We start from the raw sequence: 18,632 nt of genomic DNA, 5'->3' as shown, positions 1-18,632 counted from the left end.
TTTCGCTAAGCATGTCAGATAATAGGATCAGCACCAGAGTCTCTTCTGGTGTGGAGACATCAGTGATATTTTTTGACTGTTCTAAACGTCAATCTAAATTGCCTATGGACAGACTGGTGTGGAATAGACCACAGTCAGGGGCGGATTGGCAATACACTTCAGCGGGAACTTTCCCGGTGGGCCAATGGCTCGAGGGGCTGCTGGCAGCAGATTTAGTATTTTTACATACATATATTAAAGTTTTTCTCTCATTGGGGCTGGCTCCGGCTTATCGTTGCACTTCCTGGTGGCTGGCTCCTCCCCAGGGACCAGCCACCTCACTACAAGAGCAGCCCATCCCTGTTCTGCCTCCCAGACCTGCTATTGGCTGATTCATAGTTACACACATGCCCACTGCCAACCCGTTCTCAGTTCCCCAGCCTTTACCACTGCTGATAGGAACCGAGAGAACCACCCAGAAGTGCGCTCCGCATCGGTCACTGGGGATGTACCTGCTATTGGCCAATCCATAGTGACGCACACGACCACTGCCAACCCGCTCTCTGTTCCTGGCATTTACAACTGCCGCCGGGAACACAGAACACAATACACAGAAGTGAGCTCTGGTCAACGTCAAGAAATGTCACAGCGAGACCTTGTCAGACGCCTGCCAATTTTATCTATTTTTTATCTCTGGTAACATCCTCCCATTTGTTGGGCTGTGAGAATCCTACATGCAGACTGAGGGGCTCCTCAGTCTGCATATAGGATTCTCACAGACGTCTGACAGGTTCTCGCTTTGACTTTATTCATGGAGTAGGGGTGGTAAGATGAATATCCCCTTACTGGGAATATCCCCATCACTCCAACCCATCCTCCCCCTCCAGACCCATAATCTCCTCACTTACTCTGTTCTCTCAATCACTACTAGTCCTCCTGTAACCCCTTCACTCACTCTGCTCCACCCAAAACTGGTAATCCTCCTGTAAAACCCTCACTCACTCTGCTCCCCCATCACTGCACATCCCCCTGTAATCCCCTCACTTACTCTGCTCCCCCCATCACTGCGCATCCCCATGTAATCCCCTCACTCACTCTGCTCCCCCCATCACTGCACATCCCTCTGTAATCCCCTCACTCACTCTGCTCCCCCATCACTGCTAGTCCTCCTGTAACCCCCTCACTCACTCTGCTCCCCCCATCACTGTACATCCCCATTTAAGCCCCTCACTCTGCTCCCCCCATCACTGCACATCCCCATGTAACCCCCTTACTCACTCTGCTCCCCCCATCACTGCACATCCCCGTGTAAGCCCCTCACTCACTCTGCTCGCCCCATCACTGCGCATCCCCATGTAATCCCCTCACTCTGCTCCCCCCATCACTGCACATCCCCCTGTACTCCCCTCCCTCACTGTGCTCCCCATCACTGCACATCCCTCTATAATCCCCTCACTCACTCTTCTCCCACAATCACTGCTAGTCCCCCTGTAAACCCCTCACTCACTCTGCTCCCACATCACTGCTAATCCCTCTGTAATCTCCTCACTCACTTTGCTTTCCACATCACTGCACATCCACCTGAAATCCCCTCACTCACTCTGATCCCTCCAACACTGCTAGTGCCCTTGTAACCCCCTCACTCACTCTCCTCCCCCCATCACTGAATGCACAGACATCTAGGGACACCAGCAACATGTAAGATCCCCACACTACCATCAGCCATTGGGGATCGACAGAAACGGAGCGGTAGTGAACAGCAGCCGGACAAAAAGCTGTGATCCGTTACACACCACAGAATGACCTATGGAAAGGTAGGGTCAAATCTCTTTTTGTGTTGTCTATGTTTTGCAATTAGTATTTTAGGTCTTACTTTGAGTATCACACAGCTTACATTTAGCATTTAATTTCATTTTCATAGGTGTTATTTATTGTTTTCAGCTACACACAGCACTATCCTTTGTTACTACTTTACTATGTCTATTCTAATTGAAATTGGGAGCTGCTTTAATATCATAGGGAGCATTTGGCCATTTAGTTACATAGCCTCTTCCTCCTCTCACCCAAACATTCCTTGGAGAACCACTCCTTCCACAAAGGTATCAAACCAGAATGAGGCGCACTGCTGTATAGGCATTGCCCTGAGCACCATCAAAAGCCAGAATCCAGGCAAGGCTCTATGCTTCCTGGAGAAGGCCCATTAGTTGTCCTCAACGGATAAGCTGGCTTTGTCCCCTGCGGGTCCCCACACAACCTGGCAGACACAGACCTTGGATAGGGTGCTGCTTCTTGGGAATCTCATGCATATGTTGGACAATACCTGGGCATGTAGAGACCCAGCAGCTGGAGGATTCTTACATATATTTTATGATGCCCTGTGGGTTGCTGTCTGTCCTATATGGCAGTTACTGTATGGTGTCTGTTCTGTATGGTGGACATTAGTATGCAGTCTGCATTTTATTGCTGTCACTAAATGTTTTTATTTTATGGCAGTCACTTAGATACTTTATGTCCTGTATGACAGTCACTGTGATGCTGTGCATTTTGTATGGTAGTCACTAAGATGCTATCTGTCCTGTATGGCGGTCCCTCGGATGCTGCCTGTCCTGCATTGCGGCAACATGGATGCCATCAGTCCTGTACTGGAGTCACATGGATGCTGCCTTTATTGTATTGTGGTCACATATATAATCTCTGTATTGTATTGATGTTTGGGTAAGGGATTAGATAACCCCACCTTGGTTTCTATATTGACCCGCCTACAGTTTGTTTGACTCCGCCTACGTGAGGCCACTTTCAGAAAATTTTCCAGGGCCACTTTAAGTTCCCAATCCGCCCCTGACCACAGTATACATTTTTCAGCTGGTCAGTCAAAATTTGGCTTAATCTGAGGAAAATTTGTCCTCGGTGTCCCTTCTTAACTATCAGGGGGGATGCAGATCTTGGCACATCTAGTATAATAAAGCTATCCTAACATGGTCAGAAAAGTTATAGTAGCTATTCAGGCTGATAAACAATATTCTGTATTATCGATGTTACTTACACGTATTTAGAAAGCATCTGAATACATTAAAGATGTTACTTTAGTTACAAGTCTGATATTTGCTTGCTAGTATTTTGGTGTCTTCGATTGGAGCCAGGCAAACTCTTTGGCTGAAAGCGTGGGACCATGATTCAAAATCCAAGAGCCCTCTGAAGGTCATTCTATTTACTGGTGGATCACTTTGTGGATTTGAATTAGAAAATATTATTTCTCAGGCCTCAGGAGGGAAAATTACCTTTCTCCCTGCTAATGCCTGTAGACCTAAATCAACTAATGTCAATCCTTTGGTACTTATGGGAAAGAAGAGGGTTTAGTAGAGAAGAGGTCAGTTTCTGATATCTGTGGAAGACAGAAAAAAGGAAGACAAGCTTGGGGTGGTAAAAGACAGATCAAAAAAGTTATTGATAAACATCCAGCATGATTTCTGTATACCTGGATGGGACCCATTTTCTCCTATTCAGGAACCTGTGGTTTTCTTCCACCATGGACTGGAGAAAAATTTTGGATTGGGACTATACATTTTAGAACTTTCAAAGTCCCTTCCAAACTGACTGGGGGCTAGTAATCCATCAGCAACATATTCAAGGTCTTTGGGGGCAACAGGAATCAATATTACCAAGTAATATACTGGAACTCAGTGTGGTCTTAAATGCTCTCAACCTCTTCTCAGTGGATGACCAAAAACATATCAGTACAACAATGCTACTGCAGTTGCATATATGAATCACCAAAGTAGGAGCAATGAGTTATTATTATTAATTGTTTATTTATTTTTAAGATTCCACACAGTTTCTGCAGCTCCGTAAAGGCAATATACAAGTAACAGTGAAAATAGATATATCAGTACTACAGTAAATGTTATCTGTCATATCATTGGAACAACACAAAGCAAATGACCGACAAACTAGGCAGTATGTGGATGGAGCGAAAGTTGGGATACTCGCTATATACAGATAAGCATGAAAAGGTGACTCATGTAGAGTGGAAGGCAGTTCATAACTCAATGAGACTGTACCCAGTGAATGGTGAGCACACGGAGATAGAGTCACTGAAGGAGACAAGGAGCACTGGAAGCAAGGATAGTGGAATGAACAAGAGGATGAAGGACCCTGCCTGCGAGAGTTTAAATGCTAAGTGGATTGTTGAAAATTGGAGGGTGAACGAGGGAGAAAAAAAGGTCAGGGGAGGGAAGATTAGAGATTTAGGTGAGATGGTATGCTTGAGTGAAAAGGTATGTATTCAGTGAACATTTGAAGATGGAAGGTCAAAGGATTTAGGAATATCAAAAGAATCATTTAGTGAGGTCAAAAGAATAATTTGTTGGATGAAGAGCATTTTTTCAGTGATCTTTACAGTCTATTTTGGTGAGTAGACAGCTGGGAAGTGAAATTTCTCTGCAGGAATAGTCCTCATCCCAGAGAATAGTCTTTTCTCCTGGGCATTTTTCAACAAATTGTCCAAAAGTAGTTCAACTGGATGTAGATATGATGGCATTACAGTTGAACCATAAGGTAAATGGTTGTTGCGCGAGAACCAGAGATCCAAAAGCAGTTTTCATTGCCATGTCAGTTCCTTAGAAATTTTATTTGGTTTATCTATTCCCTTGAATTCCAATGTTACTAAGAGTTCTAAAAAAAGGTAAAGATAAAAGGTGCAGAAATTAACTTCTAGATATAAGTTGCCTGAAGAAAGTGTGGTAACAAGAGTCTAAAATTGGTAAGATGTCCATCTTGGTGATCTCTGTTAAAACAGAATTTCCTAACTCAAGGGCTATTTTTTTTTCATAAAATGCAGCTCAACAGGCTCTAACAGCACTGCTGCTGAAGCCCTGATATTGAAGTCTGGTAAATTCAGTGATGCAGAGTATGGTCTAAGCGGTATGCGCATTGTCTTAAAATTACCAAAGAGTGTGGAAAATATATATAACTTGGTGTGTAAATAAGGAATTCTCCACTTAGTTTTTTTAAACTCACTAGACTATTTCTGTTTTTACAGAAAGTTCTAGATTCTGGAATGAGAATCTCTCTTAGAGTTGTAGTCTTTTATTTTCAAAGAAGATTATCCCTAATTCTGGAGTTTTAAAATTTACGTGCAGCCACATTACGGACCTCCATTGGGATCTAAATTCCGTCTTGTCAGCTTTCCAACTTTCACCATTTCACCTTTCAATCCTTATAGTCTGTCTTACATTTCTTTGTTGAAAATAAGCCTTTCTTTTAGCAATGTCCTTTGCAAGAAAATATTCCATATTGGAAGATCTTTCTTGCAAACCCCTATTTTGTTTTTTTATGTCAGAGGAGTACTGCAAACAAGCTCCCTTTCCAAACAAAGATTGTAGCTAAATTCCAATGAAACCAGAACATTGTTGTTCCAAAATTATCTGTTAACGGGTCTCCTTTTCATTTGGATGTGGTCAAGATTTGTTTGTCTAGAACTGCTGATATCTGTAAAGCAGACAAACTTTTTGTTCTATATGAGGAGTTGGCTAGCAACTAAACAGACTTATTCCATATGGATTACCTTGGTAATTCATCAGTGTTATAGAGGTGCAGTCCATACTGCTCCAGATAATGTGAAAGCGAACTCCAACAGGTTTGTAAGTGCTTCCTAGACAGTGGAGCATCGGGTCTCTGTAGAACAGCTGCTTCCTGGTCATCTATCCACATTTATGGGTTCCATAATTTTGTGTCTAGGGATGCCTCTTTAGGTGTAAGGTTTTACAGTCTGCTATTTCAAAATACTCCCGTCCTCAGGGAGTTCTGTGTTATCTCCCCATCATTCATGCGTCCCCTAGTAGATGTCAGAGACACCGGAACTACCACCCATTGCACTCTGGTGTTGTTCTTGTTGACATGTTTTCTTTAATCGAGAATGTTACATTATACCATTTTTATCTTGCCTCTATGGTTTCCCTCTGTGCAGGCTGTGTCTATTAACTAGTTGCTGTCTCTGGCTAGGTGATATGGGTAGAAGGATCTCAGCCTTTCTTAATATTTTGTCTCTTGAAGTGTCCAAACTCCTATGGGCACTTTATACCCCATTATTCCAGTGTCCCAAAAAAGACTATGAGAAAATGATTAAATATAAATACTAAGATTCTGTTATCTTTTGGTTCACTGGAGAAATGTTAAAATGTACTCTTCAAATTACTATTTTTTAAATCTCCTATATACCATGTTAGAGTATAGATGCATGTATTATGTGAAATAAACTCTCCTTCTTTCAGATGTGTTTAGTCATCGCAGTAAATGTTATTGGGCAGCGGATGGATTTTTATGCAGCTCTGCATGCTGGATGGCTGCTTTACTTACTATACTTGCGTCGTAGAAAAACCATCGCTGAGGTCTGGCTTAGATACTGCTGCTTTACAGCCAGTATTATGACTGTCCAGTACCTACTATGCATTGGCATTCCCCCAGCATTCTGCACAGGTAATACTACAGTACAGCTTGCACTCTGTATAATAATTCACTACAATACAATGCAGCTGATGCAGTGTATAAATATCCACTAGATTGCAGCTGCAACCGTATGTAATGATTCACTACAACACTGCTGACACCCTGTACAGTTATCCAGTCCAACACTGTTGCACATTTGACCACCCTAACACTGTATGTTCCAGTAATGATTTAATACTTTTCTGGTACAGATTATCCATGGAGAACATTGCAACTGAAACCCAATTCCAACCTTATCAAGTGGCTCTACCTTCCAGACTTTGCCAAAAGCCCTGATCCAAGATTTCTGCTTTGTACGTAAATAGAGTACAACAATGGCTCTCCAACTGTAGTCCTGTTCCCTCTTTGAACATGTGCAAAATAGTTACTGTGTTATCTACTCTTCATTATGTGCACACTATTACCTTAGTGGTGATTTATTATAGATTTCTCATGTCTTTCTGGATAGTAATGATACTCTTTACACCTACTCCTTACTACTTACTCCTACTTTAGTGATGTTGTGTGGTTGAAATAAATACAAAGATTACACGTGTCATTAATGTTAAGCATGCTAGTTTGTCACATCCTTCTGAATTTTTTGTGCAGACGATACGCTGCTTCTGCTCTTTGCCTCTCTGCAATGGCAGGTGTTTGAGGATGAGAACTTGGCTTGTGTCCGTTTGCTGGCTGGTGATAACATTGAGATTAGCAAGGACTTGGATCCAGGAGACTTGAGCCAGTATAGCCCTGTACCCAACTTTATCCATTGCAAGTGAGTACTGACCAGTAAATATAGATGTTAAATGATAACCCTACCCTTAATGTAGCCTTTGTTGATCATATATCTAACCAACCATAGTAAATATATATAGCCATAGCTGAAAACTGTGTGCCAGGCCTCTGCTTCAGTTTAAAGGGGACGAGGTTCCAGTTCTCACTACATGATGAATGAAGATTCTACTAAAGATGGTGTTGCCCTTCAATTGCAATTTGTAAAAGGGCCATAGCTCCAATGTTCTATAAAAAGAAAATATGTCAGTTGGGTGCAGTCCCTATGCTAATGTATTAGACTTAGCAGAGCATGGGTATAAGGTTGTGTAGATGACCTTCTTATTGTAGGTGTTTTCTATACTGGATAACACGTTTTTCTAGTATTGTAGTTATTTTGACAATATCCGGTGCTGAGAATTTGAATATTGTGAAACACAGTTTTTATTTTCAGCTTGTTATTTTATAGTCAGCAAAACATGGACATGCATGTTATGTTCAGTGGTGGTTTCAGAGGTGGTGCTGCAGCGCAGTCCAAAATTCAAATAGGGGAGTCATACCAACTGCCTTTTCAAACGCTGACAAACAGCCCGGGGCTCACTGGCAGTTGGTGTAGCTTCCCTATTTGAATTTTGGACTGTGCTGCAGCCCCACCTCTGGAGCCTCCACTGATTATGTTCATTCATTTTGTGAGGATTGCTAACCTCAATAACATATTGTTGGTCTACTCCATGCAGGTCCTACCTGGACATGGCAAAAGTGGTGATTTTCAGCTTCCACTTCTGGTTTGTGTTGTGTTTGATCTTCATCACTGGAACGACCCGCATAAATATACTATGCATGGGATACCTGATGGCCTGTTTCCATTTCATGCTGTTCGGTGGCAGTCTTATTTTGAAGCCAGTCCGTCATATTCTAAAGCTCTGGGACTATCTCATAACCTATACAGCCTTTGTCATCACCATGAAAAACCTTCTGTCGGTATGTGTGGTTAATCAGCTTTTTTGGGTTGGTCCACTGAAAGGTAGCATAACATTTAAAAAAAATGTGATGATCCCTATTATCTGCATTGTTTTTTTTAACATTTAAGTGTTCCATTATTATTATATATGATGTTAGCTGTGGTCAGACGGGTTTTTTGTTTTTGGTTGGAGAGTAGAAGGCAACGTAAAAAGATATTCTAAGCTTCAACTCTTTTGACTGAATACCAGCAATAATAATAATATCCATAACTTTTTTTATTCCACCAGATTGGGGCGTGTGCCTACCTTAATAAACTGATGAAGAATAACTGCTGGCTCATCCAGACGTTTAGCATGTTTTGTACAATCAAGGGATATGACCTGTGTAAGATTCTGCTGGTCTTCTAAAATGCTGACTGTTTTTCATTGTGTGCGTGATCTCAGAAGGGTCTAATTTTGCCTTCTCTCTACAGCTATCCCTTCTGATGATATGTGCGAGCTGCCTGAAAATGAAGCCGGGATTGTGTGGGATGCAATCTGTTTTACATTCCTTTTAATACAGCGCCGTATATTCTCCAGCTACTACTTTCTTTATGTTGTGGCAGACCTGAAAGCCTCTAAACTCTTGGCTTCAAGGTATCATATCATTCTTATGGCGTTTATCTATATAGAAATTGTATTCACGACTTTTGTAGATGTTAACTGTCCCACAAGGTGGGTTTTCTTCAAATTTGCATCAATTTTCTCAAGTGCAATTTTTTAATAAAAGGCTTACTATGAATTAAAGGTATTTCCAAGTGACACAGCTGATGCATGACTGTTCCATTGGTTGGTCTGAAAGACCAATGTAAAATGTACTTATCTGGGGCAAACTTGTTTCCAAATGTTTAATTTTAAAGGTGTGGCCAGTCCATGCAGATGGCATAATTAACCCATAACAAGTTATACAATGCTCAAACAAAGTTAAGTTTATGTAATACATAAGACATATACTGTACAGGGCCAGTATGGATTGTGGGTGCCATTCTACAATCCAAAGTATATAGCACCCCAGAAAGTTGTAACTTTAAATGTGAGTGCATGTTGCAATATTTTTAAATACAAAGAAATATATATATCTTTGTATTTAAAAATGTTGCAACATGCAATGAAACTGGACTTAAAGTCACTGCTCTACAGAGGACCTAATTGAGGCACAGATTCTAACTCGATCTGGTGCAGAGGAGACATCTCCAACAATTTTCCTTTTCAATTCAAGTGCCTGCAATTTCCTGTTAGCATCGACTTTGCTATGACGATCAACAAGTTGCAGAGATCTCAGGATCAGCTGCTTCTCCATGGGCAGCTTTACATGGCATGCTCACGAGTTAGTAGCTCCAAGCATTTCTTTGTGTTAATCCCTGAAGTAAAAACTGCAAATATTGTTTACAAAGACATTTTGTGATCAATGTTTACAGTATAAAATATACATCACAATATTAGATGCCACTACTGTCTTTGTAAACTTAGTTTCCGCTGATCAATGATAGACAACCACGCGAGCGAAGCTGCAGGCAAATGCCATTTCATACTATACATGCTCTATAGCAGTTATTTCCTATTCTCAGGGAACCCTAACATTGCATGTTTTCTAGACCTCCTAGTTGGTGCACAGGTGTATTCAGTTCTGGGTGAGGCAGTTGTAATCCTCTTGTAAAGAAATAAATGTACCACCGCGCTCTGGTGTTTTCAGCTGCTCAATTAGAAATGGCAAGAGTAATAAAATAAATACTGAGCGCTATGTGTATATGACTAATAGTAATGTGGCACCTGTGAAAAAAATAAATAAAAAAAAATTGGTTAAAACAATTTTGTTTATAGCTCCTTTTTCTAGAATTTTGGTGGATCCCTTCGTGGAGTGGACTAACATTTCCGCCCGCAAAAGTGGATGTAAACTGTCTCTCCCTACCTTACCCTTCCTGAGACCAACCGCTCCGTCTCCTCCACGTGCGATGGTTCCGGATGTGGTGATGGTTGGGGAGTCGGAGAGCTGAAGCCTGGCCTTGGCTATAGCTCTCTGTAGTCTCGTGGCGTCTGGCCGCGATCGGCCGCTGGAGATGACGTCACTTGAGACAAAAACGGGCGGCGTGTACAGCTGACTGTAGATAAATAGTCCAAGGAAATTCCACGATCTCCACCTGTTACCTCCAACGCGTTTCGTGCGCTTGCGCACTTTATCAAGGATGGTATATGATCCACCAGTGGTGGTTTAAATAGCGAAAAAACTTTATTTAGAAACCGGAACTTCCTCCAGGAAGTGGGTTAAAAAGGCGGTAGCCATGTGCTTTTCCTCCATATTTTTGGATGGAAAAGTAATTAAGGTGCCACAGCAGAATGTTTTCATATCAGGCTTCAAGAAATGTTCATAAAATATTGATTTTATTTAGATCATCATAAAACGTACAGCCATCGACGTTTCGGTCCAGTCCAGGGACATTTGTCATTTCTTGACAAATGTCCCTGGACTGGACCGAAACGTCGATGGCTGTACGTTTTATGATGATCTAAATAAAATCAATATTTTATGAACATTTCTTGAAGCCTGATATGAAAACATTCTGCTGTGGCACCTTAATTACTTTTCCATCCAAAAATATGGAGGAAAAGCACATGAATACCGCCTTTTTAACCCACTTCCTGGAGGAAGTTCCGGTTTCTAAATAAAGTTTTTTCGCTATTTAAACCACCACTGGTGGATCATATACCATCCTTGATAAAGTGCGCAAGCGCACAAAACGCGTTGGAGGTAACAGGTGGAGATCGTGGATTTTCCTTGGACTATTTATCTACAGTCAACTGTACACGCCGCCCGTTTTTGTCTCAAGTGACGTCATCTCCAGTGGCCGATCGCGGCCAGACGCCACGAGACTACAGAGAGCTATAGCCAAGGCCAGGCTTCAGCTCTCCGACTCCCCAACCATCACCACATCCGGAACCATCGCACGTGGAGGAGACGGAGCGGTTGGTCTCAGGAAGGGTAAGGTAGGGAGAGACCGTTTACATCCACTTTTGCGGGCGGAAATGTTAGTCCACTCCACGAAAGGATCCACCAAAATTCTCCAAAAGGAGCTATAAACAAAATTGTTTTAACCAATTTTTTTTTTCTTTTTTTCACAGGTGCCACATTACTATTAGTCATATACACATAGCGCTCAGTTGTAATCCTCTATCTGGTCTATTTTATAAGCTGAAGGAGAAAGTTTAATAAACAAACTTCTGTATTAAACATCATTATCTTATATAAATAACATAAATGGTCAGGAAAAGGTTAAACATCCCATAATAAATATTCATGCATAATATAACCAGTAGTAGACAGAACTGAGCATTCTAAAGCAGGGATGGGGAACCTCAGGGGCCATATAAGGTCCACGGAATCATTTGGTCTGGCCCTCTGAGTTCTTTCTGCTAGCCTCATCTGGCTATCAGTTTCCTAGAATGGCACCCTGCAGCCAGAATCTATGCAGCAGTGCCATCTGGAGCATCTTTAAGATGGTCACACCACTGCCCTTACAGCTCCCGGGGCATCCTCAGGATGCTCCGGGCATTGCTGTAATCACGATTGTGGCCCTCTCCCATGTGACATTACATGGAGGGGGCGTGGCCTGCACCGGGCCTGCACCGGGCCTGCGAATAATGTTATATATATCAAAATGGCCCTCAGCAGAATTAGTATTATTATTATCATTTATTTATTATCATTTATTTATATGGCGCCACAAAGGTTCCACTTCGCCTTACACAGTACATAAATGAGCACACAAGAAAAACAGTTAATAGTAATACAAAACAATGTAGGACAAGGACATGGTTTATAAACATAGCTGCATAACACAAGCAGCAGGACATGAGCAACCAGGTGTTGTGCGGAGTTAGGAGTAAATGATACTAGAAGTAGGGGGAGGAGAAGCACATGAGGGATGAGGGCCCTGCTCATGAGAGCTTACATTCTAAAGGGGAGGGGCAGACTGACAGGGGCGACACAGATGGGGTAGTGAGGAAGGAGCCTGGAGTAGTGGGTTAGGATACAAGCAGCGGAATGTATGTGTTTAAGATGCCCTGATGTTATGTCAAAATTAAGTCCTTCATTATTCTATCTCTATGACAGAAAATATATTTTGATTATGCGTTATTTACATGAGAGATGTACAAAATAAAGTTGTAGAACTTTAATTATTGTGTGTTACATTTTAGCATCTAAATACATCCTGATAAAAAATGGATATATTATGGGACTGTCCAGCCATCCTAATACAGTAGTGACTTCTTTAGTCCCAGCTGCTGGGTGCTATGCCATGCTCCTGCGAATGGGTGCATCTCACATGCTAGACCCACCCACAAATGGGTGCAGACATGCCCAACATGCTGTGGTCCCACAGGATGTTGCAGTACTTGAGCCCATAATTTCTCTTGGCAGCCCTGGAGTTGACAGGCAGAGCCAGGTGGGCATAGTGGTGGAGTAGTAAGGCCATGGAGGGAGGGAGGTGGTTGAGAGTGGAGGAACAGGAAAGGCTGAAAAAAGGTTCCCCACCCCTGTTCTAAAGCTTTGTACACTCCTAAAAGATATATCTGCAGATCGACTGATACACACTGAACAACCATTATCGGTCATCTGGCTGTGGGTCCCGTCGCGCCCCACTCCCTACGGCCTCTGCAGCAAGTGTATAGGGGGTCGGCTGTCCACCTGTACATACAGCACAAAAGACAGAAATATCTGCCATCGGCTGTGCAGCACAGCCGACATGATATGTTGTTCACAGGCATATTGCTGGTACACACTGGCCGAAGGGCACATGATATATTGGCCGATCAATTGATCGGCCAATATATCTGAAAGTGAGTACCCAGCATAAGCAAACATTCTCTCACCTTCATCCATCTCTTCTTACTGGCAACTGCTCTCTGGTCTCTCTGATTGAGTTCAGATCTACACATACAGCAGACTTAGCAGAACAAGCTGCTGCAACTGGACATTCGCAGCAGTTCCGTTCCGCCCCTTATACTATATGTTGTACCCACAGCTCTAGTAAAACAGTATTATATACTACTGATAATATGGCAATAATTTCTAAAACAAAACACCTCAGTAAATACTTTCTCGTAGATGTGAGGGCACATGGGGAGGGGAATGAGTTGCTGCTGCCAGCTGCTCCCTGAAAATTACCACAGTTCCTGATCTTAGAAATCACACTAAAGAAGAAATTCTAAGAGGATGGTACTTCTCCCAGTGCCCAGCACAGCAGAGTACAGTCATCCACTAAATGGCCCCCTCCAGCCATCTCCATGCCAGGTATGGGGCTGCACTACACAGATCAACCACCTGTTTTTCATCATGCATCCTCCACCTATCTCCCCCCATGTACAACCCAGTACTGGAGATGAACCACAGTTGTAATTCCCACTCCCTTCTCCATGAGCGGCAATGAGCCACTTAACTCTGATGCTGCACCTCCGGTGCATGGTTCAGTGCCCATCCAGACCTGATGGTTGGAGGTGCAGCGTCCTGGAAACTACCTGTGCCGGCAGTGGCCGGTCCCCACATTCGCCCATCCCACATGGGACAATCTTCAAACTGCAGCTAAAAGGTTTCCGTAGTAGTACAAGAAAATAATACAGCAGAAAAAAATAACCCAACGGGCTCCTAGCGGGCACTAAACTAATATTGAAGTATCCTAGGCAGTCACTGGGATGTAGAGGGTAAGTAGCATGAGTTTTGTAGTTCCCAGCCTGTCTTTTCCACTTTTTACTGACTCCACTGTTTCCCAATGGATGCATGGAAAAATTAAACAATTAAAAAAAACAATTGATTAAATATGATACTGGAAGGATAAAAGATGAGAAGCGAATATACAGTATAGATGTTTAGAGAGGGATGGAAAATACTAGATATTTATGTATGGAAGAATGAGGTGTGACTGAAAAGATAAGAATGAGTGAAAAAAAGTGTGAGAAAATTAGCTATCAAAAGGTATAAGAAAATAATTGAAGTGCCATAAGATGGTTGAAGATAGTACAATGTGTGTGCAGGATGTGAGTCTATCATGTGGTTATGATATCACAGGGTGGTTGGAGATAGGCCGTGTACACATCTAAATGATGACAATCATGCAGATGGTTGGGGCAAATTCCCTTCACCCTGGACCATCCAAGATTGCCCTACACACTATGTGATATAATGCCCGGACCATCCAAAATTGCCCGTACACACTATGTGCTTTAATGAACGACGGAACAATACCTCATTCCATCCTTCATTAAACTACACAGCCCTGCATATGAACAACCAGATCTCATATGCACCCCATGGGAGCGCACAATTGTGGGTGGTTGGCCATGCAGAACGGCCAACCAGATCTTATATGCGCCCCACGGAAGTGCGCAATTGTGGGTGCACACTAAATGATCTTCACAATTTCTCATTCCAATATGACAAATCTTGAAGATACCAGCCCATAGACTCATATCCTCCACACACATTCTACTATCTCCAACCACCCTGTAATATCAGAATCACCTTATAGACTCGCATCCTCTGGTGGTTCTAATATCAAAGGGTAGTTGAGATAAAAGATGAATAAATCAGATGTCTTTATATTAAAATTACATTTGAATGGGTAAATAATGTCTCCATTTTCTGTTTACTTTACTGAGAGTTGATAAACAAAGATGTAATTAGTGAATTGATAGGTTATACTAGCTCAGTACCCAAAATGTCTGCACTTTTGTAAGAATAATCCGAAATGTTAAATACAAATGGCATATATTAAATATATTGTAGTACTAAATTGTGCCAGTAAGACTACTATTAGAAATTAAATGTTTCTTTTTTCATTATATATTATAAATACCCCTCACTCCCCTCCCAATTGATAGTGAAAAGTGGAATAAGTAAAATTATAAGTATTGAAAATTAGTAAAATCTTATTAAGTGAATTGAAATGAAATAAAATGAATATAAGTTATACAAAATAATTATTAAATAAAACATATGGATTTTGTGGAAACTAAAATAAAAACAAAAATACCAATAAAAATAAAGAATAAAAACAAATAAATCAAAACTATACATAATTAAATGTACTTACATTTTTATATTATTTCACTGTAATCTTCATTTTATTTACATTTTTATTTTTTAATTTCTATTGTTTAAATTTATTTATTCTTTTTTTTTATATTTTCTGATTTTATTTAATTTTTCGCAAAATCCATATAACATACATATAAGGTCTTAAATACCACAGTCACATGCATTGCATGAGTTTGTAGATCTAGACAGACATAGAAATCACTACAGCAATATATTTTTCTCCAAATAAAATTTTGTGGTCAGTAGCAATTTTACAAATTTTACATTGTGTATGCCTCAAGGTTAGTCATTAACTTTTAAGCATTTCTGTGCCTGATGGAGTTAACAGTAAATATTACCAGTGTTAAAGATAAAATGGGTAGCTGTTTACCAAAGTGAGTATAATTTACTTTATGATAATAAAGATGTTTCCTGCTTTTTTTCTTTTCTTCTTTGTTAAAACACTTAGAGGAGCAGAACTGTTTGAAGAAAAAATTAAGAAAGTGGTTGCTGTCCGTCTAGAAGAAGAGAAAAAATGTGCTCAGGCAATGAAGAAACAGTAAGTGGTTCTGACTTAACGCAAAATATGTGTTTGTATCTACAGTGTAAGATCTGAGACTGGTCTTTCCACTAGTGGTAGATTCAATAATAAATTATAATATTCTGGATCAGTGGTGTCCATCAAATGACTAGGGGACTGATGTATTCTTCAAGGCTTTTCAGAAGACTCCTTGTCTATTAACTATTATAATTGTCCTAAAAAAGGCAGAACACTTTTTTGTTATATAACACCTTGCGCAGTTTGAGGACACATTGTTTCCAGTAACCTCCACTTCCACTTCCCTTGCAGAGAACTCTCTAATTATTGATGCAGGTAGCGACCTGCTTTGTACCAAACCATCTAGCAGGTACAGCATTTCTTTACCCTGCACCAGTGGAGCAGCCAACTGAGTATCTTTCCTCATTACTGGGAAAAAAGAGGATTTCAGTGATCAACCCCTGCAGTTGTGGTCTGCGCAGAAGGCCGGGTCAGGTGCAGTCTGCCCATTACAAGGGCAGGCATCAATTCACAGGAAGTGGGCCTTCCTTCCACCGCTGTAGTTAAATTGCATGCTGGGCTCATAGGGGGAGGTGTAGGCAGAGTAGCACCTTCCCCTTGGTGGGCTTTTGTTCTCTAACTAAAGAGCACCAGAAGTAAACATTTTTCAGAAGTTTGTACTCCATAATTTCCAGTTGCAGGGAGGTAGCAGAGCTGAAATGAGTGTTTTCAGCGGTTTCTTTCTATCTGCTGATTGTCTGTGTCTGCCAAACAGTGTTTACTTTCAACAGTACTATATCTGTCTTTTTTACTCCTAATCTTTCATGCGTGATAAAGGGAGCAATTCCATGTAGTCTAGAGGTGATTCTTAAGTAACTTTTTATAATGGTTTAAAAAGTCAGTGTAAATTACCCAGTGGACAAACAAGGAGGAACGCCTTGATGCATATTGTAAGGTTGGTGGCAAATGCTCACACACCTGTGGCTTTTTACACCAAACTGGCAGAACTTGGCTGAGCAATGTCCTTGGCTGACTATTTCTGAGCCCAAATAATTTAAACTTAAGCGATTCCTCCTATGCAATGGTTAGGTCTTATCCTGTCCCTTAGCTGCAACCCTTGTTTAGGTGTTTAGGGTACAGTGCCTGGCTAAGTTCCTGTAAGGTTTGTTTAAAGTTCCCTCTGTCAGGATGCGGCCTGGGATCGGCTGCTACTCACCTTCGCGCCGACGTCCTTGGGCTTAGGTGTTCAGTTGCTGGGAGTGGAGGTGAGTGGTGACTGAGAATTCTCCCCAGGGTCTGCTAGGGCTTCCGTGCATGTGTCCTTGTTCTGGCATGCTGGGCATGGGCACAGCCATGTTGGTCCATATCACCTGACTGGTCTCTCCCAATGGTAGTACTGTGGTCATTCAGCTGATCCTCTTATCCAATGACCAGCTACCCAGGGGTATTTAAGTCTGACTCCAGGAACAGGTAACTGCTGCTCAACTTTGCTGTTCCAGTGATTACTGTGCTCTCTGGTGTTTTCCAAGAAGAATCTACAGTTTGTTGTTGCAGCCCTCACGCTGACCACCAGTGGTACTTATATTAGCTTCCATGCTAATTCCCTGCGTGTTACTTCAGCTCTCACAGAACTGCAGCGTTTCTTGTGTCCCTGTGTTGTCTTTTAGTGTGCTGCTGAGCTTTCTAAACACCTCCCTGTGTTCCTGTGGTGACAGCTTTGGTGCTAATTGCTAGTTAGCTTTCAGCTGGAGCTCTAGCTATTCCCAGTACATATCTGTGTCCATTTCCTCTGTGTTTCTCTGTGCAAATCGGCACCTGGACCTCTAACAATTCCCAGTACATTTGCTGTGTATTCAAGCAAGCCTGCGACTAGGATCTAGGCCCTCATTCAGAGGCAATCGCAAGAAGCGATTGCTCTCTCTGAATGAGGGCGGCCGCTTCTTTTTTTAGTGCGGCCTCCTGCTCGCTAGCTAAGCTGTGGGTTACCACCCACAGCTTAGCGACTGACCAGGGTGATGGTAGTGATGGTCAAGACCATCGCGACCATCGGGGCTTGCGAAGAGACCCTAAGGTTGGGTCTCGGCAACCGCAAGCCCCAGGGAGCTTCCTGCTCTGATCGAGCAGGAAGCTCCCCACTGACATCACTGGTTATGTCAGTGTGGCTGCCCACAAAATGGCAAGCATTCCATTAGGAACGCCTCAGTTTGTGTAGCCACCCCCCGCCTGCCTACAAAATGGGCTGAGCTGTCAATCAACATCGACAGCCGGCCCTTTTGTAGTGAGCTCCGGAGCGAGAGAGTTTCTCTCTTGCTCCGGGGCTTGCGCACACACAGTGCGGCCGCTGCATGTGCGCAGGGCCTTAACATCAACCCGGTTGCGAGCGCTCAGCGCTTGCGACCAGGTCTGAATTAGGTCCCTAGTATTTAGTTCATCACCAGTGTTCAAGTATTTAGTTCACCGCCAGTGTTCAAGCATTCTCAAGTTCATCTCCAGTGTTCAAGTATTCCATTCATCACCAGTGTTTAAGTATTTAGTTCATCTCCAGTGTTCAAGTGTTCCGTTCATCTCCTGTATTCAAGTATCTGCTCATCTACAGTGTTCCCATATTCAGTTCATCTCCAGTGTTTTAGTATTAGTTTATATTCTATTCATTTAATATAGATCCAGTCTTCTGCCATTCCCAGGTACCTGTCCAGAGGGACGCGACCTGCCCACTTGGTGCAGCGAAACCCAAATCCCGACTGGAGGGGTCACTGGTGAAGACCACCAAGTGGGTTAGACTTTGCGCCTC

General features: G+C 42.2%; 1 protein-coding gene across 1 annotated transcript in view; it reads left to right on the top strand.

The window, feature by feature from the left end:
- Positions 1-18,632, top strand: part of LOC148540651 (piezo-type mechanosensitive ion channel component 2-like) — a 149,597-nt gene that overhangs the window by 69,180 nt on the left and 61,785 nt on the right. Inside the window, exons 20-26 of the mRNA XM_088442911.1 lie at positions 6,249-6,453; positions 6,675-6,776; positions 7,072-7,237; positions 7,971-8,214; positions 8,484-8,580; positions 8,669-8,831; positions 15,773-15,862. Coding sequence (XP_088299037.1) covers positions 6,249-6,453; positions 6,675-6,776; positions 7,072-7,237; positions 7,971-8,214; positions 8,484-8,580; positions 8,669-8,831; positions 15,773-15,862 — 1,067 coding nt within the window. The remainder of the gene's footprint in view (positions 1-6,248; positions 6,454-6,674; positions 6,777-7,071; positions 7,238-7,970; positions 8,215-8,483; positions 8,581-8,668; positions 8,832-15,772; positions 15,863-18,632) is intronic.

This window comes from Taudactylus pleione, unplaced genomic scaffold (genome assembly GCF_031769625.1).
Source record: "Taudactylus pleione unplaced genomic scaffold, aTauple2 ptg000018l, whole genome shotgun sequence".
NCBI classification, from domain to species: domain Eukaryota; kingdom Metazoa; phylum Chordata; class Amphibia; order Anura; family Myobatrachidae; genus Taudactylus; species Taudactylus pleione.
Note: the sequence above shows the minus strand (reverse complement) of the source record. Positions and strands in the feature narration are given on the sequence as shown.